The 20,713-nt window shown below is 41.5% G+C and overlaps 2 protein-coding genes across 4 annotated transcripts; one reads left to right on the top strand and one right to left on the bottom strand.

Moving 5' to 3' along the window:
- Positions 1-12: 12 nt before the first annotated feature.
- On the top strand, positions 13-13,752 carry GLT8D1 (glycosyltransferase 8 domain containing 1). 3 transcript variants are annotated; one of them, XM_005866309.2, is made up of 10 exons: positions 13-37; positions 5,229-5,282; positions 5,363-5,461; positions 7,773-7,986; positions 9,249-9,366; positions 9,597-9,681; positions 10,310-10,422; positions 11,729-11,895; positions 11,979-12,091; positions 12,261-12,769. In XM_005866309.2, exons 2-10 carry the CDS (start codon positions 5,267-5,269, stop codon positions 12,449-12,451), a joined length of 1,116 nt encoding a protein of 371 aa, XP_005866371.1. In that variant the 5' UTR covers positions 13-37; positions 5,229-5,266; the 3' UTR covers positions 12,452-12,769. The 3 variants fall into 3 exon arrangements, with proteins under 3 accessions (XP_005866371.1, XP_005866370.1, XP_014395250.1); XM_005866308.2 differs by lacking the exon at positions 13-37 and adding an exon at positions 44-150; XM_014539764.1 differs by lacking the exons at positions 13-37; positions 12,261-12,769 and adding an exon at positions 13,639-13,752.
- On the bottom strand, positions 12,810-20,707 carry GNL3 (guanine nucleotide binding protein-like 3 (nucleolar)). Its single transcript, XM_005866310.2, has 15 exons — positions 20,503-20,707; positions 19,615-19,673; positions 18,376-18,513; positions 18,159-18,260; positions 17,853-17,933; positions 17,020-17,152; positions 16,119-16,231; positions 15,753-15,867; positions 15,236-15,323; positions 14,546-14,720; positions 14,288-14,430; positions 14,072-14,208; positions 13,510-13,688; positions 13,200-13,242; positions 12,810-13,091 (listed from the first exon to the last, which is right to left on the bottom strand). Exons 1-15 carry the CDS (start codon positions 20,513-20,515, stop codon positions 13,006-13,008), a joined length of 1,605 nt encoding a protein of 534 aa, XP_005866372.1. The 5' UTR covers positions 20,516-20,707; the 3' UTR covers positions 12,810-13,005.
- Positions 20,708-20,713: the final 6 nt, after the last annotated feature.

Genomic DNA, 20,713 nt, shown 5'->3' with positions numbered 1-20,713 from the left:
CGGGCGCGGGCGGCGGCTCCTCCTCCTCCGGCTGCAGGTAAGGGTGGCCGCGAGCATCCGAAGGGTAACGAACGGCTCGCCCGAATCCGGAGTCTTTCTCTGGGCCTGAGGGGAACCTTGAGAGCGTCACCTCCCCCGGCACCCCTAAGCGTAAGGCGGCCCTTTTGAACCCTAGAATTTAGAAGGGAGCACCCCAGGTCATATCCTCGAAAGGAAATCCCTTCGGAGAGGAGGCCGGGCCCTTGGCTGTCCCTTGTACCGGAGTGGAGAGAGCTCTCACCCCAGTCTCCAAGCTGGCCTACCCCCGACTTCCCCGGGCCCTCGCGAGAGAGACCAGCCTAGGGTTCTCCCTGCCTCTCTCAAGGCCTGGGTCTGTCTCAGAGCATAGGCCCCTCCCCCGTTTGAGAGAAACCGTTCCGGACCTGCCGGGCTGTGCGCCCCAGCCGGCTCCCTGGCCTCTGTGCGATGTTGCCCGTAAGGAGCACAGGCAGTGGGGTCCTAGGCGCTCCCAGGGCCGGTTGGTGTGTGGCTGCCGCCCCCCCTCCTCCATTCATGCAGCCAGCAGATATTCACGGCATCCTGTGTTGGTCCAGGCAATGGGCCGAGGATATGGCTGTGACCAACACGAGGCCCTCGCCTTCCTAGCTCCAGAGTGTGCCCAGGGAGACAGCCACGTGCCCCAGAAATACAGGGCAGCAGCGTTTACCCAGAGACAGGGAGGCCGGAGAGATGTGGGAACTCGGGGGAGGTGCAGCTGAAGGTAGGGTTCGGGGGCTCCCTTGACTCCTGAAAGCCAAGCAGGCCCCAGCCTGATGAGGTGGGAGAAAACGGATGAATTTCCTTAGTGTTGTCGAACCTTTCAGCCTGGCAGACACTTAACAGGCTTTTTTTGTCTTGTGTAGAAATAGACGTATTCCTCTGTGTTACTCCTCTTTAAAGGAACTTCAGAGGGTGGCAGTTGCAGAGACTGTATGGGACAGATCAGACGGGAAAAACCTTGTTGCCCCTAGATGAATAAGAAAATTCAGGGGTCCTCAAACTACGGCCCGCGGGCCACATGCAAATACAAATATTGTATTTGTTCCCGTTTTGGTTTTTTACTTCAAAATAAGATATGTGCAGTGTGCATAGGAATTTGTTCATAGTTTTTTTTTTAAACTATAGTCCGGCCCTCCAGCGGTCTGAGGGACAGTGAACTGGCCCCCTGTTTAAAAAGTTTGAGGACCCCTGAATAAGATCGATCATTCAACAAGTATTACATGCCTCCTACCGTTTGTCAGATGTGATTTTAGATGGAGAGGATACATCAGTAAATACTTTTCATTGGGGTCGCTTTTCTCTTAGAAGAAATAAATGAAATTTCATATGGGGGGTGGAGGGGATGGAGAGTAAACTTCCCTGATGGGTAAGAGGACAGAAAAGTGACTGTGGTCTTTGGTGACTTTGATAAGACCAGTTTGAATGGAGCAGTAGGAATAGAAGTCTGGTTGGAGAAGGGCAAAGTGAGAACAAGAGACGAAGTGGAGCTGGATACTTTAAATCCCTTCAAGCTTTTACAGTGAGGGGATGCAGAGAAATGGATTTGGGGGTCAACTGGGGTGAAGGAATAGTTTCTTTTCTTTTTAATATATTTTATTGATTTTTACAGAGAGGAAGGGAGAGGGATAGAGAGTTAGAAACATCAATGAGAGAGAAACATCGATCAGCTGCCTCCTGCACACTCCCCACTGGGGATGTGCCCGCAACCAAGGCACTTGCCCTTGACCGGAATCGAACCTGGGACCCTTCAATCCTCAGGCCGACGCTCTAGCCACTGAGCCAAACCGTTTAGGGCTCTTTTCTTTTTTTTTAAGTGGAAGATACTTGAGCATGATAATACGCTGATGGGTGTGCTCCAGCAGAGAGAAAAAGAGTTTGCTGAGGCTGCACTAAGGAGGCAGTTATAGGGTGGCTTACAGAGCATCAGTGGAATGGCTTTTCATGTACATAGTAATGGGGGAAAGCAGAAAAGACAAGCACAGCTGCTGAATGTGAGTACTAATGCAGGTAACCAGCAAGTTAAAAAAGAAAAAGTGTTGCCCTGGCCGAGTGGCTCAGTTGGAGCATTGTCCCCTGTATATTGAAAGGTTGTAGGTTTGATTCTTGGTCAGGGTACATACCAGGTTGTGGGTTTGTTTGGAAGGCAACTGGTCGATGTTTATCTGCTTCTCTCTCCTCCTCCCTTCTTTTTCTGAAATCAATAAGAACATATCCTTATGTGAGGATTTAAAAAAAGAAAAGTCTTTTGCCCTATTGCCATATTTTTGGGGGTCCTGCCCAGAGTGAGTGTGTATGTGTTTTGTGAGTAAGTTGGGAATGTGAACGTTTAAAAATTTCTAAACAAAAAATATTAATTTTCATTTTGAATATTGCTGATCAAATTGTATATTGTTGTATACTCTTAACAAAAATATAAGCCATTGTTACACATTCCAGGGTCTACATGCAATTTTGTTTTTAGAATTCCTTCCAACCCAAATCAACAAATCCATCAGCGGGAATAGTGTTACTGAAAAACCGGAGAAGAACTAAGCAACACTTAGAGAGATGGGGTTACATTTATTATGCGCGGGCCCAGAATAAAATGTCTCTCAAATTCTGGGTGAAATCACACAGGAAGTTTCCTGTATTTATACTATCTTACGCTCTTTGTCTCCCCAATATGGGGTTTTTCCAGTTTCCTTTGCAAGTTCTTAAAGGGCCCTATGTGCTGGCACTTTAAGACCTCGACTAAAGGCTTTGCCTGACGCCAGCACTGATAACTTCGTCTGGGGAAGGTTTAATGGCCTCTATGAAATGGGAGTAGTCTTATTTTCCTTATTATTTAAGCCAGCGAGCATTTACAGAAGCCAGAAATAGCAGGATTAAAACTTCAAACAGCAGTTTTTATATAAGATGGATGCTTCAATAGCACCAGGAAAGGAACTAAGAGTCAGACATACTCCATAATACTTGACATTTTGCGAATAGATAATTGTGGAAGAGTTAGGAGCAGTGGTTTCTGCCATGCCATCAAATACTTGCTAGGATTGTTTTTCTTGTGTCTAACCAACTGGAATAGCACAACTACATACTACCTGTAAGTAACTTGCTGGACACTGTTGAGCTAAATCACTGTGCCTTGTACCATTAACTAGATGAGACTTATTTTAGTGAGACAGTTTTCTCCAGTCTTGGTGGAAGTTGGGTCCTCGTAAGCAGATGTTAGAGCTTTGTCTGAGCAGCTCCCAGCCTGCCAGCTTCTATAGGAAAGACAGCCCACGTGATAGCAGCACATGGCTTACCGAATCTAGTGATGTATATTCTTTAGAGAGGAAGTTCATTGATATAATGTACTGTATATACCAGTATACCTCTTTAGAAGGAGAGACACAGAGTATTTTAGATTGTTCTTGGGGAGTCTGAATTATTTTCTCCTGAATTTGTAATCAGTCCTGTGATCCCAGTTTTTTTCAACAGTCTTTCAATATATTTCTCCTGTTTTCAAAGGCCTTGAGAAATCAAATGCCTGATATGTACACTGTTTACTTAAGGTGTAATTAATTTAAACATACTTTGATTTTAGAAATAATGCTATATTTAAAAATGCTTGTAAAATTAATAGCCTTTTGTAAATGTTAGGTACTGCCATGGGAAAAGATGAAGTAGAATAGGGTAAAAGTCTCAGCTGTAGTATCACAATATCCTGATTGTTTAAATTCTGTTTTTAATATTAATTAATTAATCCTCACCCGAGGGTAAACACATCCATTGGTTGCTTCCTGTATGCTGGAGAGGAGCCTGCAACCGAGGTATGTGCCCATGACCGAAATCGAATCCGCAGGCCAATGCTCTATCCACTGAGCAAACCAGCTAGGGCTAAAATCTCTTTTTAAAGAAGCATTACCCAGAGATTATTGTGGAAATCTAATTGTTTAACTTAGTACCACCTACTATCTTGTTTCCATTGAGTTGGGGTTTTTTTTTGTGGTTTTTTTTTTAAGTGAAGGCATGAGATGAGCTGGGGAGCATAAGCTGCAGGGAAGAAGCTATTTTTTTCTTTTAGCAGATTTTAATTTTTGAGAATAGTACTCTAAACTTTTTTTATTATTGTTTTGGGATTTTTTTGTTCTCTGAACTTTTGATAGCAAAATTGGATTTTGTGGGGAAAAAATATTTTTTTTTAATTGAATCTATTTAAGGAAAGGGGGTAGGGGATGGGATATCCAAAGGGAAGGGCTACACAGTACTGAGCCGAGGGATCGTTGGGCTTATGGTGGCAGCACCCAGGAACTGGAGTTTCAGAGAGGAAAGGAGAGGGAGAGAGTGATAGAAACATCAATGATGTGAGAGAATCATTGATCGGCTGCAGGTACCATACTGGGGATGGAGCCTGAAACCCGGCATGTGCCCTAACTGGGAATCGAATCAGTGACCTCCCAGTGCATGGGACAACGCTCAACCAACTAAGCCACACCAGCTGGGACATGAATTTTTATTATGTTTTTGTTTTTTTCTGCAATAGTTTTAAATGAATGCGAAAAATGTTCTTTTTCCCCTCTTTAATTCCAATGAAAGGTGAATGAGATACAACTCAGAACAGGGATGTTTTGTACTGATGAGGCTGACCTCAGGCTACTTGATCAAAGACAACTGAGCCCCTATAATTTTTTGTTGTTGTTAATTTTCACTTGAGGATATTTTTTCCATTGATTTTTAGAGAGATTGGAAGGGAGGGAGGGTGAGAGAGACACATCGATTGGTTGCCTCCTGTGTGTCCAACTGGGGCCAAGGGTCAAACCTGGCCCTTGAATGGGAATCGAACCTGAGACCCTTCAGTGTGTGGGCTGATGATCTAATCACTTAGCAACACTGGCCAGGACTCCCTGTGAAATTTAACAAGGAATTTCAAGTAGAAATTCATACTATACTTTCCAGGGTGGTTAGACCCCAGCTAGTCCTCTTGGTAGAATTTCTTTGTTTTTCATCTAGAGTTATATAATGTACAAGGTTACCTTATTTTTCCAATTATTTGGAAGTATTTTATTATGGCTACCATAAAAAATTCAGATCCCAAATTGGGTTCTTGGAAACTGAGTTTCTAGCAGAAGGTATGCAATTCTTATTTCTATCTGAATAAAAGTATTTAGGCATTTTGATGGCCTTTCTTCTGTACCTGCTGAATTTGGGGGCTTCTTTTTGTTTTGTAGGATTAATAACTAATATTTATGTAAGACAGAAGAGGAAGATGTCATTCCGTAAAGGTATGCTCTTTCTACGAGTTGTTTTTATTCCTGATCACAAGGTAAAGAGATATAATGCAGGCTTTCCCTCTGTGTTTCAGTAAACATCATCATCCTGGTCCTGGCTGTTGTTTTCTTCTTACTGGTTTTGCACCATAACTTCCTTGGCCTGAGCAGTTTGCTAAGGAATGAGGTTTCAGGTATGCGAACCCTTGGCATCTGTTGAGCTGGAGTTACCTGAGTCCCACATCCTAAGTATATCATGAGGTGAAAGGAAAAGAAACCTTTCTTGGCCTTATAAAAACTAAAGGCCCTGGGTTAAGGTCTGGTGGTACTCACTGTGCTCTGGTAGCCTTCCCTTTCCACCTCTTCTCCCTTCTGTGCGTTTGTTTGCTAAGGATTTGATCTGACAAGATCCTTTACCAAATCAGAGGCCAGAAAAGAGTCTCTGTGGGCGGCTTCTATTTGCTCACGTTTCAGCAGAGCAGGGCCTCAGAAGGTGGGGCCAGTGAGTGTCAGATGTTTCATGCCTGCTGTATTCACTAGAGCAGCCGTCGCCAACCTTTCGGACCTCATGGACCACCAGTTGGCAACCGCTGCACTAGAGTGTCAGTCTGGTTACTTCCCTTCTCCTGTTACTTTCCTATAACCTGGGAACTGTATCAGCAGGACTCTAGTAGTAAAACAAAACCATAAAGCCATCAACCGATCTTAAAAATCACTTTATTATATAATTCCATTGCTAAATACTTAAAATTAGTTGTTTAAACTGCTCTGCCTTGGTATTGAGGCATGTTTGAAGCTTCAGAGTATTTGTTAAAAATCAATTTTGGATTGCCACACACCAGTTGACCAGAGCAAGAAAAAACTAATAGCTTTCCTGCGTGTTCTGACAGCATGTTTTATAACAGTGTGTATATACATGTGTATGTATTTATATGTATATATATATATGGGGTGGGCAGAAGTAGGGTTACAGTTGTGAGTGCATGAAACAGAGTTTATTCTTATTGTATTATTTTCCATATGAACAACTGTAAACCTCTTTTTGCCCACCCCTGTATGCACGTAAAGTATTGCCTGCTTCTCATAGGAACTTTTATAAAAAAGAAAATAGCACTCAAGCTCCATGAGGGCATTTTGTTTACTGCTTTACCTCCTGTGCCTCTAAGTGAGGGCTGGTGTGTAGGAGGTGCTCAATTAAATATTCATTGAATAAATGATCAATGCCTAGAGCTAATTATTAAAATTTTAACTTAGTACCATCCAGTTTCCCCCCCTCTATTTTTTCTGTACAGTTGAAATTATACTATATATAAATTTGCACATATGACATGTTTTTCCACATGATTATATCCTAAGTATGTTACCATGGCAGTGGAAACTCATTAACTTTATTTTTTTTTAATTATTTTGATTAATTCTCTCTTGAGGATAGAGTGGAAGGGAGGATGAGAGACAGAGAGAGAAAAACATCAATGTGAGAGACACAGAGATTGGTTGCCTCCTGAACACACTCCAACCAGGGCCAGTGATTGAGCCTGCAACTGAGGTACGAGCCCTTGACCGGAATCGAACCCGGGACCCTTCAGTCCACAGGCCAACACTCTATCCACTGAGCCAAACCAACCAGGGCTCATATGTAATGTAATGCCACATAGTTTACTTGTTTCCATAGGAAAGTCTTTTGTTACAGTGACTGATTTTTTTTATGGCAACCCCACAATAAGAAATATGTTACATATAGGACACACATATACACATGTGTGTGCTGATTGTCTATCCACCTTTCATGATGGTAGAGATTTGTCTGTTTTATTCATGGCTATAACCCCAGTGCCTAGATATGGCCTGGCACATAGTAGACACTGAGTGTTCAATGAATGAGTAAATGAATGGATTATTATAAAAGGCAAAAAGGAAGGTTTACCAAACAATATGTGCAGTTGCTGTGTGGGATGCACTCTGATATATATTTTTTCCCACTCTGATATTTTCTCATTCAGTGTTCTCTTCCAATTCAGGAACTATTTTCTACTCAAATTCTGATCATGACCCTCTAAATTGATTTCATGCCTACTTATGGGACATGATCCATAGTCTGAAAAACTTTTTGTTTCTAGGTTTTCACAATTGTAAATAAAATCGTGGCTTTTGATTACCTCTCAGATTTTGTCCTTGAGAGGCAAGAGGAATTACTATGAGTCAAAGGCCATGTACCTGTTTAAGGCTCTTGGTACAAATTGCCAAAAATTGCTAGAAAGATTGTTATATTCCCATCAGTCGTGAATCAGAATTTTGTTGATCTGAGTGTTTTTTAATGCTGCTTCTGCTTTTCCAAAAACCTGGTTTTATATAGGAAAACACTTTCTGGGCTGTATATTTACATTGTTATGGGAAAGAATGAGGTAAATCAGCATCACAGTCCTCACCTCTTTTCATGTCTAGTGCTCTATGTCATACTTCATGAGATTGTGTTTGTATTACAGTACCTTCTTGTGTTCTTTGCAGATTCAGGAATTGTGGGGCTTCAGCCCATAGACTTTATCCCAAATGCGCCCCATGATGCTGTAGATGGGAGACAAGAGGAGGTTCCTGTGGTCATTGCTGCATCTGAAGATAGGCTCGGGGGGACCATTGCAGCCATAAACAGCATTCAGCACAACACTCGCTCCAATGTCATTTTCTACATTGTTACGCTCAATCATACAGCAGACCATCTCCGGTGAGCTCTGCTTGCCTGATGATTCTTCTAGAAAATGCTTTATGAGTATATATTTTCTCTATACAATTGAGATTATATCACATATAAATTGCACATGACAAGTTTTCCCAGGTGATTATATCATAAGCATGTCCCCACGAAGCATGTAAGGAACTTTTACTAAGATGTAAATCAACTGAGTCACTATGTACACTGTTAATGTGGTATTTTTTTAGTTATAAATTTTCTCAGTGCAGGAAGTAATATGCTGATTTACGTTCTGTTACAAGTTTCTTATCTCATGAAACATGCTCTGAGTATCTCTGGTCTAGAGTAGGAAAGGATGAGGGAGCGATGGCAAGGTAGTGTGAAGTGAGCACAGGCACTGATACAAATTCTGGCCCAGAGTGATTGGGGAACAGTACCTAATCCTTTGGAACCCTCATCTGTAAATATGGGATGAAAATATTCAACTTAGAGGATTATTGTGTCAAATAAATGAGAAAATATATTTAAAAAAACACCTAGTACGTAGTCGCTCAGTGAATGGTTATTTACTATTATAGTGATTAATAGCAACCCAATCTGAGGGACAGTCTCATCCATGCTTTGAAAATGCTTTGAATTAAGGTTTCAAAATTTATTCCAAGAAACATCTGGTCTAACATGTTAATAGTTGTCAGAGTTCTAGAACATTTCTGTCCTTTTGGCTTTCTCCATGTTTCATGCAAATTATTTTTCGATTTTAAAAACTCAGAACCATCTAAAATAATGTAGAAACAAATAGACTACACAGATAACATTGTGTCCACAAAATGCTGAATTGAAGTGGACCTAGGAGAAGCATGCAGGACTTTTCTCACAGGCAGAATTCTCGGGTGGAAGAATTATGTAGTCATCACAGTGAATTACTGTCTGTAGATTAGCTAATTACCAGCTTTGTTGATAATTACTTTTTACTACCATCCTACTTTGGCTCATTTTCTTCACCTATGTATTTGATCCTTGTGGTGATCGGATGTTCTCAATTCCATAGGGAGTTCTTCTACAATAGTTTAGTTTCAGAAGAGTGATAAAAAATGTGAGCCTGGTGGGAGAATCTTGGCTCAGGGAGGGACTTTGGTGGGAATAGTCCTCAGATGTGGAAACCGAGGCTCAGAGAAGTGAAGAGGTTGAAAGCACCTATTTGGTCCCTAGGGTTTCCCCTCAACGGCACAAAAAGATAAGGCTGTGGTTTTGGGACATTATTTAAAACTGAAATTTTGGCACTTCATTTTCATTAGGTCTTGGCTCAGCAGCAGTACTCTGAAAAGCATCAGGTACAAAATTGTGAATTTTGACACTAAACTTTTGGAAGGGAAAATAAAGGAGGAACCTGACCAGGGGGAATCCGTAAAACCAGTGAGTTCCATTCATCTTTGAATATGAGAGTCTTAGGAAATGATTGAATATGTGGGTAACTGTGGGTACAGTGCAAGCAGTTTCCTTGGACCAAGCCTGGGCAATTCTAAGTGACCTTTGGCTGTCTTTGGCATGGGTACTGAGAACATTCTGGAGGATTCTAGTAAATGAAATAGGCACACAGCCATTTGGTGAGTCCTATGTCAACGCCTCTCCTTTTTCTTCCCCAGTTAACCTTTGCAAGGTTCTACTTGCCTATTCTGGTTCCCAGCGCAAAGAAGGCTATATATATGGATGATGATGTAATTGTTCAAGGTACCAAAGGATGTCACTCAGTGCTGTTTTGTCTAGAGCAGCCGTGGGCAAACTACGGCCCGCGGGCCGGATCCAGCCCGTTTGAAATGAATAAAACTAAAAAAAAAAAAAGACCGTACCCTTTTATGTAATGATGTTTACTTTGAATTTATATTAGTTCACACAAACACTCCATCCATGCTTTTGTTCCGGCCCTCCGGTCCAGTTTAAGAACCCATTGTGGCCCTCGAGTCAAAAAGTTTGCCCACCCCTGGTCTAGAGTGTGGGCTGTAGTGGTTGTCTTATTTATGGTATCCTATTAAGGTCATCCTAGGACAGTGATGGCGAACCTTTTGAGCTCGGCGTGTCAGCATTTTGAAAAACCCTAACTTAACTCTAGTGCCGTGTCACATATAGAAATTTTTTGATATTTGCAACCATAGTAAAAAAAAAAAGATTTATATTTTTGATATTTATTTTATATATTTAAATGCAATTTAACAAAGAAAAATCAACCAAAAAAATGAGTTCGTGTGTCACCTCTGACACACGTGTCATAGGTTCACCATCACAGTCCTAGGAAGAAGTGGGAGGAATAGGGAATCTTGAGACAACTAGTAATATAAATCTTATACCTTATCCATTTCAGGTGATATCCTTGCGCTCTACAATACACCACTGAAGCCAGGACATGCAGCTGCATTTTCAGAAGATTGTGATTCAGTCTATACTAAAGTTGTCATTCGTGGAGCAGGGAACCAGGTAAATTTCTTATTAGAACCCTTGTAGACACTTCCTTCCCTATAAAGCAGGTTAATGGGGAGAGGCAGCAAACTCTGGGAACTCTTCTTTTTTGTTGCTGTATTTTATATTCCCTAATTATTCCTAATTATTTCAAGCCTGTTTTCCTATAGATTGGTTCATGGCCTTGACAACCTAATTCTCCTTGAACAACTGACTTATTGTTTCTAGTTTCCTATTCTGCCTAACTTAGAATCCCAAATGTCACTTTTATTTGCTTTATATGTAGAGTCCTTTGTAATAATCTGAGAAATCAATAGGTTTTAAATACGCAGCTCTTTTCTTTACTGGCTGTCAAATTATAGCCATGTGCTGCATAACTGTTTCATATATCCAGCAGTGGTCCCAAAAGATAATGGAAAAATTTCTAGTGCCTAGTGAGCTCATAGTTATCTTAATGTTAAAGCACAATGTATTATGTGTTCATGGTGATGCTGATAAACAAACCTACCATGCACATTATAAGTATAGCACAATTATGAACAATATATAATACTTGATAATAAACAACTTTATTATTGGTTTATGTACTTACTATACTACTTGTCATTATACTTGTTCTACTAATAAAAATGTTTGCTGCCCTGGCCAGTGTGGCTCAGTTGGTTGGGCATTGTCCTGAGCACTGAAATGTTACAGGTTTGATTCCAGGTTTTGGGCTCCATCCCCAGTAGGGGGTATGCAGGAGGCAGTCAATCTATGCTTTCTCTCTTCCTTCCTCTCTATAAAAATAAAAAGATTTGCTATAAAATACGTCATTACACCTGCAATAGCCTCATACATCTCGTTTACTGTGTCATTTTTAATTTTAGAGAGAGGGAGGGAGGAAACATCAGTGTAGGAGTGGAACATTGATAGGCTCCTGCACAGCCCTATCGGGGATTGAGCCTGTAATCCTGAGCATGTGCCCTGACCCAAAATCAAACAGGCAACCTTTTGGAGCTCCAGTTGACACCAACCAATTGAGCCACACCAACCAGGACAACTGCATCATTTTCTCTTGTGCTTGATTTAATCTTGTATTGTTTTGTATAGTAACATGCTGTATAGGCTTGAGGCATGGGAGCATTAGGCTATATACACAGCCTAGGTGTGAAGTAGGCCACTTCATCTAGGTTTGTGATAAGTGCATGCTATAATGTTCACACAATGATTTCGCCCAACAAGGTATTTCTCAGAACATATCTATATCTGTAAGCAGTGCATGGCTGTATATATTTACTGTTTGAAGCAGCGAACACACTATATATATCCCATTTGTTTTTAGTACAATTACATTGGATATCTTGACTATAAAAAGGAAAGAATCCGTAAGCTTTCCATGAAAGCCAGCACCTGCTCATTTAATCCTGGAGTTTTTGTTGCAAACCTGACAGAATGGAAAAGACAGAATATAACTAACCAGCTGGAAAAATGGATGAAACTCAATGTAGAGTAAGTATGAAACCACCCTAGCTGTATTTCAACAGGAATTAGTCATGATTCTTCACTAACAGCTTACATTTATCTGTCCCAAGAGAGGGACTGTACAGCAGAACACTGGCTGGCAGCATCACAACACCTCCTCTGCTGATCGTATTTTATCAACAGCACTCCACCATCGACCCAATGTGGAATGTCCGCCACCTTGGTAAGTAGAATAATAAAACAAAAGGCCTAGGCTAATAAAAAAACTAAGTATCTAAAGGGCTATCCTCAGGGATGGAATATATTGTTTCCTTTTAAGTTTTCTCCAGTTTGATGTGGCATTGTCATGTCTGACCAGTACAATCATTTGGCTCTTTTTCTCTCAACATAAGGCTCCAGTGCTGGAAAACGATACTCACCCCAGTTTGTAAAAGCTGCCAAATTACTCCATTGGAATGGGCACTTTAAGCCATGGGGAAGAACTGCTTCATTTACTGATGTCTGGGAAAAATGGTATATTCCTGACCCAACAGGCAAATTCAGCCTTATCAGAAGACATACAGAGATCTCAAACATAAAGTAAAACATAATTTATGCTATTAAGCATTTCTCAGGAAATCCTGGAAGATAGTATGTGTGGGAAGTAATTGTGGCAACCCATGGGAAAAGGAACATTTCAAGTGGGACAAGAGGACACATGGCACTGTCTGCTTCCCTGATAGACTACGCAAATCTCCACCTGCCTTACCAAGTGTTGGCTTACTACAGCACTGAATAACCAGAGGTGAATGGACTGATAACAGCTGGTACAGCTAGTTCAGCACTGCTGCTTAGTTTTACATTTGTAACCTGTGGCCTGATCTATAAATAAAGTGAAACCTACATTTTTCAGTAGGTATCGGACTTTTTGCATCCAGGTAAATAATTCTACCCATTCAGTGTACAAGAGATGAACTGTCTTTATGGAATTCAGACACTTCCTACATTGCCTGATTTTTTTTAATGACTATATTATGACACATATTTACAAAATTTACACAGCTTGTCATACCAGAAACAAACTGGTATATCATACACATAGAACAGTTTGTTCAAATTGTAAAAAACACAAAAAACTCCTAAGAGGACAAAGTTACATTATACATAGTCTGTACTGAAGTTGTAAGCATCATCTTCCTCTTCAGATATCCTATCCAAGACAGAAGATTGTGCAGACTGTTCATCTGTATTAGAGAAAAGAAAAGTGAGGGGGGGTTTTTGTTGTTGTTTTTTTTAAGTAAAAGCAATTCAATGGATTTTGATAAGACCCCTTCTCCCCCCACCTAACTCACCTGCCCGGGCCTCTTTAGCAGGGGACGTGATTGAGCTATTTCCCTGTGGGACAAAGAGAAGCAGTGCTGTATTAGTAGCCCCTGTGCTGCTTATTAATCTAAGTAATTATGTACCTGGAAAAAGTCTCTAAAGATACACATAATGGAATCAACAAAACAGACTAATGGCTGGAAGACTTAAACACCTAAATTGGGGCTTTCTTGTAATCTATTATGAAATACTTAATTCTATCTTTAGTCCCTTCTCATTTGTTGTACATTATAATATTGGAAAACTTAATTCAGCTTAAACAACTCATGAACAACATACCTCAGCTTCTTCAACACTTTCCTGATCACTATTGATGTCTTCTAAGTCCTCCCTCTCTTTCTGCTTCCTTTCTTTCTGTTTTGGCAATTCTTCAACTATGTCCTCTTCCTCTGTTATTCCATTTGTCAGACCCGAGGACTGGAAAAGGATGCTACTGGCTAAATGAGGGCCCCTGATGGCTAGGAAAGGAACACAGCACATATCAACAGATGAGACCTTTATTGGCCTTTCAGCTGATGAAAAGAGCAGTCAAACCCATGCCTTGCTGCCCTAGCCGGTTTGGCTCAATGGATAGAGCGTCAGCCTGCAGACTAAAGCAGCGGTCACCAATCAGCGGATCATGGACCACTGGTGGTCCATGAGGTTCAAAAGGTTGGTGACCGCTGGACTAAAGGGTCCTGGGTTTATTAATTCCAGTCGGGCACATGTCCGAGGTGCGGGCTTTATCCCCAGTAGGGGGCGTGCAGGAGGCAGCTGATCACTGATTCTCATTGATGTTTCTCTCCCTCTCTCTTCCTCTCTGAAATCAAAATATATTAAAACAAAACAAAGCCTTGCTTACCTTGTATGCTGCGTGCATTGTTCTTTTCTAGTTCTTCCAGATTCAAACCCAATTTCATGTCTGTCACAATGTTTTCATTAAAATGTGGAGAAAGAGTCCATGATGGAGGGGGATGGCAATAGTAGCCTAAAGAGCCACTGGTATTAAAAACAAGACTTGTCAAAAACCAGTTCCTTTATTCTATGTGGTCATCAAATGCCTACAAAGAAGCCTTACCCTGTCCACTGAGACCACAGCAGTTTGGCAGCACCTTCTACATTTGGGCTTCCACCTTTTTGGTGCAGTCCTCTTCTCTGAGCAAGCAAAGTAAAAAATTCTGAAGAGTTCTTAAAGTCTGGGACAGTGAATTTCAGTACTACCTTAAAAGAAAAACAAACTGTCATTTGATATAGTACAGTTATAAAAAAAAAAAAAAAGATTTTCTACTTAAAATGTGCATGAAGAGAGAACGGAGCTCAAGGGAAGGGATTCTACCTGTCGAGTGTCAGCCTGGGACAGGATGGCACTGGCAGCTTCCACTGGTCTTAGTACTTCAATACTTGCTGGACTTCTCAGAGCAAGTGCGGCGGGAGAGTTAAGTGGAGACACAATGAAACTTGGACTATCTATGATTGTGATTTGTTTGTCCAGAGGGACAACCTGCATGCTCCTGGAATAAGATATGGTAATTGATGAGGGTGCTACTTTACCCGAAGGACAAAAGACAGAACATGAAGCTCAGGGTTGGATTGAACAAACTCAGCATAGTCTGTCAGATCCAGTTTATCATCATTTGCTTCATGTGTATCTAAATAAAACCATACTGCTCTCCTCCCAAAGAGAAACACTACATGTTATAGCTTACATATTGACCTGAACACATGCTGCTTCCTCTGCCATAAATACACACCGCCTTCTATCTGGCAGACTTCCATTTGCTTCAAGGCCAGGTTAAAGAACCATCTCCTCTGAAGGCGCTTTCCCCACTCTGAATCTATTTGCTTATTTGTCTCTCAAACCAGATCATTAGCAGCTATTCCATTTCAATTCTTCCCCAAGCCTAGCACTGGCTTAACCTTTCACCTTTATAAGAATGGAAAATTGTCTTCCTTTAAGATACCCAAAACAAAATTATATTTACTCATCTATAATGAAATATTACAATTATGGATCAACTCCGTTTACCTTGTAAGTCCCATGGATATACCGACATTACATATCTGTTCTTGTTTTAAGCAGTTGATGAGGCTGCTTTTCCCCACATTTGGGAAACCTACAAATGGTAAATTTACAGATTAAAAGTCATTGTGTTGGCAATTATAACATTCCCATTGTTTTGTTTTATGCTTGCTTGATGTTTAGAGCAAGATCAGAGTTGGATCTGAGTGTCTTCACTTTAACACTAAGACCAATTTTAGCATCCTCATTTCTTGCACAAGTAATGAGAGGGCAGGAAAAGATGATTCATTTAAATACACCCAGAGCTTTAAAAAGGCAACTTCCTACAGTGCCCAGTTGGGAAAAAAATGAATTAGGCAGCAATTACATAAAAATTTGTGTTTACATTGTGTGTGTGGTAAGGTGGGCAACAAGCTAGTGTTTAAACAAGTCCTTTATTTAGCAAGACCCCCATATACCCTTAACAGAAAAATTCTTGGCAGGTAAGAGATCAAGACATAAAATGTATTGAACTGAAACTCACCAATTACTCCAACCTGAATAGCTTTGCCATAAATCTCTTGAAAATCTCTAAGAAGTTTCCAAAGGCCTTCTTTCCCAACACAGATTTCACTTTTGAATGGAATGTTCCTCCTTACCTTCACGTTAAAATTGCAAATAATTAGTTTAGCTACTTTTGACAACCTACCATATAAAAACCAAAAACCTGGCTCCAAAGACCAGCCATTAAATCACCATATTCTACTGCCTTTCAGATTATCTCTGGATGAAATCAGAGTTGGATCTTATATGTTCTCATTATTTAAATCAAGATTTTGTATACTCATCATATTTCAGCCATCCAAAATCTGAAAGCAGCACACTTCCCACGAATGACAGTAAAGGGTACCTTGATTATCTTTTTTTTGTCCTTCAGATTTGTTGAGGCTCTGAACACGACTGTGGGCAATTCCTTCTTCAAATAATTTACCCAGTTCTCCAAATTCTCCTTTGGTACCAAATCTGATAGTGATTAGAAATAAGACACACAAGTTCCAATTTGGTCATTCCATTGAGATGAATTTGCAAATCCGATAAACTATGGATATCACCCTGGTTTGCCTTTTCCCAGTTTTTTTCTTTCAGAAGATTTAAATGGAAGATGGGGAAAGGTAAGCTCTCCAGCATACTGCCCTTATCTTCACAGTTCAGTATGTATACTTCTGCATTTTTTCAATTCTCCTCTGTACTGCACACCCTCTCAAGATTAAGCCAACCTATAGATTATTACCCTAACCCTAGGGCTTTATTCCCTGATTTACTGGTCAGATAGCAGTCATGTTTACTGACCACACAGTAACCCTAGATCCCATTATTATTCTCTGCTTCACAGGTCTCTCTTCTAGATTTTCCTGTTCCTGCTGCTCAAACCCAGGCATAGTTAACTATGGATTTCATCTAAATATTGTCACCTATCAACACTGCAGGTGTGGAGAACCTGACAGAGAGCCATCATTTCCTATATGAAATACACTGCATAGTAAGCTGAATACAGAAGTTTGTACTCTTAAGACCAAGTTCTAAGTATTGAGTAACAACAAAACCAAACCAGCAGAAGCCAGTCAAACCACTTGTAGAAAACACCACCCCTCTGCCCAATACCGGTCTTTGGCAACAAGAGAGCAAATGCACTGGCTTTGTTGAGGTCAGAGTTGGATCTTATCAGTCTTCAGGGAAAGTCAGACTGTTCAGATGTTTTCCTCATACCTCACTAGTGCACATGAAACATGAAGGGCATTCCCTTTGCTCACCTGATTTATTTAACACAAGTACCAGCCTTTTCTGTCCACCCTGGATAATGGCCTTTTCCACCTGAGGACACCTGCAACCAAGAGGATCTCTGGCATCCAACACTTCCAGCACAACATCTGAGGCTTCAATCACCTGTCAAGGTAGAAATTATCAGGGAACTCCTACACACAAGTATACTGGCCCTGTCCACTTTGCAACAGGGAGAGCTCAGAGTTGGATCTCATTTCTTCACTTTGGCATGAATGGTCACGCTCATCATTTCTCACAAGAAAGGTAACACAGGTGTGCTCAGCCTCTTGCCTCTCAACAGATTTTAAAAATGGAAACACCCCCACTGTCTGAATATAGCATCTCCCCATAGTGAATTAGGTCTTTAGATAAGTTCTTGTGGCCTTGCCAAGAGCTGCTGAGAAGCTTGGTCAAGCTCTATTACAGAGGAGAGTGAGCGTGGGAAAACAGGTGTTGTGGGTGGTCATGCTGGGGAGCAACTATACCAAGATGCTTTAAAATATTTCATTATTTTAATGTATTTTGCAGTTTTAAAAACCGCTGTGTCAATATGCTATTTTAACACAAAGTATCACTTTTGTAAATCATGCTTATGGAGAACTGTGCCTGTGCAAAAATTTAAAACCACAAGAATGTTTTCATCAGCTAAACATAACAGAAAGGCCCTAAATAGGATAAACCAACTTGCTTCAGCTCTTGTGAATGGCTTCTTCCAGCTCAAGTGAACTCCACTTCATCTTTACTAGTACAAGGTTGGTCAGAAAAAAAGGAATGACTCTAGTCTTTTAAACCTCAATACCATTTTTAGAAAGACATAAGGTACCTTTTTAAGTTCCTGACAATACAACTTCTTTGGATTCTGTTTAGCCAGCTTGGCTTTCTTAGCTTTGCTTTGCCCAAATTCCTAAAGGATAAAGACAAAGGAAAAAGGATACAAAATTAGAAAATCAGCAGTTGTAACTGGTTTCTCTATTTTCCATGGCTGATAAGGGGTACTACAGTTGACATTTGAATAGGTAATACAGTGTCTGAACTCGATCCTGTTCTTCCCAAGAGGCACAGCAACTCCTGTTTATGTTCTTTTTCTTCTACATCAGAACTCATCTCTCATTCAGAGACTTGATCGTACCTCCTTCACAGATGGCTCAACATCAAGGCTAGCTTCACATTTCCTTTTCTTTTCCTGTTCCTTCTGCCTGTCAAGTTTCTGCTGCTGTTTTAGTTCTTCAAGCTGTGCCAAAGCCATAAGAGAAATGGGTAAGCCAAAGTGACATGGTGGTATTACTTTACTTCAAAAATAAAAAAATACACATCACTTGCTGAAAATTTCAGCTAACGTATCTTACCTGTTGTTTCCTTAGCTCAGCTTCCCGAAGAAGAGCCTCCTTAAAGGGAGCACTGTTTGGAACTCCTGGATCTTTCCTAGGTTTCTTGTGACCCCGTTTCTTAGCCTCCTTCCTCAATTTTCGATGGTGCTCTCGAACCTAATATGATAAAAAACAAATTTATCAGTTTACAAAAATACTATACAGAATTCTTGTGAGAAATTAATCTAGCTATAGTTTAGTTTACCTGTAAAATGACAGAAAAATAGAACTTTAGTTGTAATCATACAGAGAGTTGCCTATTTATGTATAAAACAGCAAGAAAATGTCACTGTGTCCTGGCTGATGTGGCTCAGTGAATGAGCGTCCTCCCATGCACCAAAAGGTCACCAGTTTGATTCCTGGTCAGGGCCCATGCCCAGTAGGGAGCGAGCAGGAGGCAGCTGATTGATGCTCACATTTATTTCTCTCTCTCTCTCTCCCCCTAATAAATTTTAAATACCCTACACCAGCAGTCGCCAACCGGTGGTCCGCAAGGTCCGAAAGGTTGGCAACCGCTGCTCTACACAACATATTTAAGAAAATGTCACTGGGAGATTCTCTTTTGTAAAGGTTAACATGTTGACCAAAGTTTACAGACTTTATCACTGAATTACTGCACTTTTCCACAGCTGCACTCTTTTTTTTTTAAAATATATTTTATTGATTTTTTTTTTTTTTACAGAGAGGAAGGGAGAGGAATAGAGAGAAACATCGATGAGAGAGAAACGTCGATCAGCTGCCTCCTGCACACCCCCCACTGGGGATGTGCCCGCAACCAAGGTACATGCCGTTGACCGGAATCGAACCCGGGACCCCCTCAGTCCGCAGGCTGATGCTCTATCCACTGAGCCAAACTGGTGCTGGCCACAGCTGCACTCTTGATGCCTAAGAGGTTGTCCTGCCCAGTATCTCAGTTGGTTAGGGTGTTGTCTGGATATGCCAAGGTTGCTGATTGGATCCCTGGTCAGGACACATACAAGAATCAACCAACGAATGCATAAATAAGCAGAATAACAAATTGATGTTTCTCCCTTCCTCTTTCTAAAATCAATCAATCAATCAATTAAAAAAAAAAAAAAAAAGCTTGTGCCATGGTCAGTGTATCCAACCTCCATTTCCTGAGATGAGTCATAGTAATCCAAACCTTCTGGAGGGGAGATGGGGCAGAAATCAGTTTAGCATTGGATTTGGCATAGCCCTCCCAAGCACAAGTCTTACCTTTTTTTGGATTTTATACCGCTTATGACAGGTCATGCGTTTACTTGCTTTCTTTAACTCTACAAAGAAACACATCACAAAAGAGATTACACACTAATGATCAGTTTTAGTTCTTGGTGACTGCACTCTGGGGTCAGGACCCTTTTTGTGTAAAGTAATAAGCTCTCAAATCACGAGGGGCACACAATAAAAACACACTTGCCACTCAAATCCCAGAGAATTTGACTAATAGATCAAGAGTAGAGCCCAACTCCCCCCCTCCCACACTTCCAGTATCAGATTGGGATTGCACTCAGGAGTGTAGGAGACCCACAAAACAGCCACTTCTTGTCAACCAAGAACCACAAAATAGGAGCAAAAGAGACGACTCTCAGACCTCACTGGGCTGGACTGAACGCAGCCGCATAAAGAAAAAAGCGGCCAGTCCTGAGCGGTTTCGCTCAGTGGCTAGAGCGTCAGTCTGCGGACTCAATGGTCCCGGTTAGATTCCGGTCAAGGGCATGTGCCTTGGTTGCGGGCACATCCCCCGTGGGGAGTGTGCGGGAGGCAGCTGATCGATGTTTCTCTCTCATCTATGTTTCCAGCTCTATCCCTCTCCCTTCCTCTCTGTAAAAAAAGAAAAAAGCGGCCATAAACCTGGCTCAGGCTGTTTCCTCACGAGACTTCAGCCTGATGTCGACTTTTATGGCCCAGATCTCCTTTTGTACCATAGGCCCGAGGTTAACACGAGCCTTCCAACTCTCGGTTCCACGCGGGACCAGCACAATGGCTGATGTCATACCCGCAGGCCCCAATTCCTGCGGAGACCAAGCTTCAAAGAGCACCCTGATGGGTCATCGACCATCAGAAACAGTGGCCCCTCCACGTCCGCCCCTGGACAACACTCACTCGGTCGCTTCATACTGGAGGTTGGAGCAGCAGCGGCGTTAGGGGTAGCAACTACAGCCTGCCTCCTCCGGCACCGCGTGGGATCTGAGGCCTCCGGCGAGCGTCACTCACTCACGCTGCCGCCGTAAAGCACGCCGCCGGCGGCCCGCGTGCGCGAGCACGCAGTGTCGTGCAGCGCTGGAATCGCTTGGCGGCCCAAGGGTGGTTTTGC

Source organism: Myotis brandtii, unplaced genomic scaffold (genome assembly GCF_000412655.1).
Source record: "Myotis brandtii unplaced genomic scaffold, ASM41265v1 scaffold2287, whole genome shotgun sequence".
NCBI lineage: Eukaryota > Metazoa > Chordata > Mammalia > Chiroptera > Vespertilionidae > Myotis > Myotis brandtii.
This window is presented reverse-complemented; position numbering and strand designations above follow the sequence as displayed.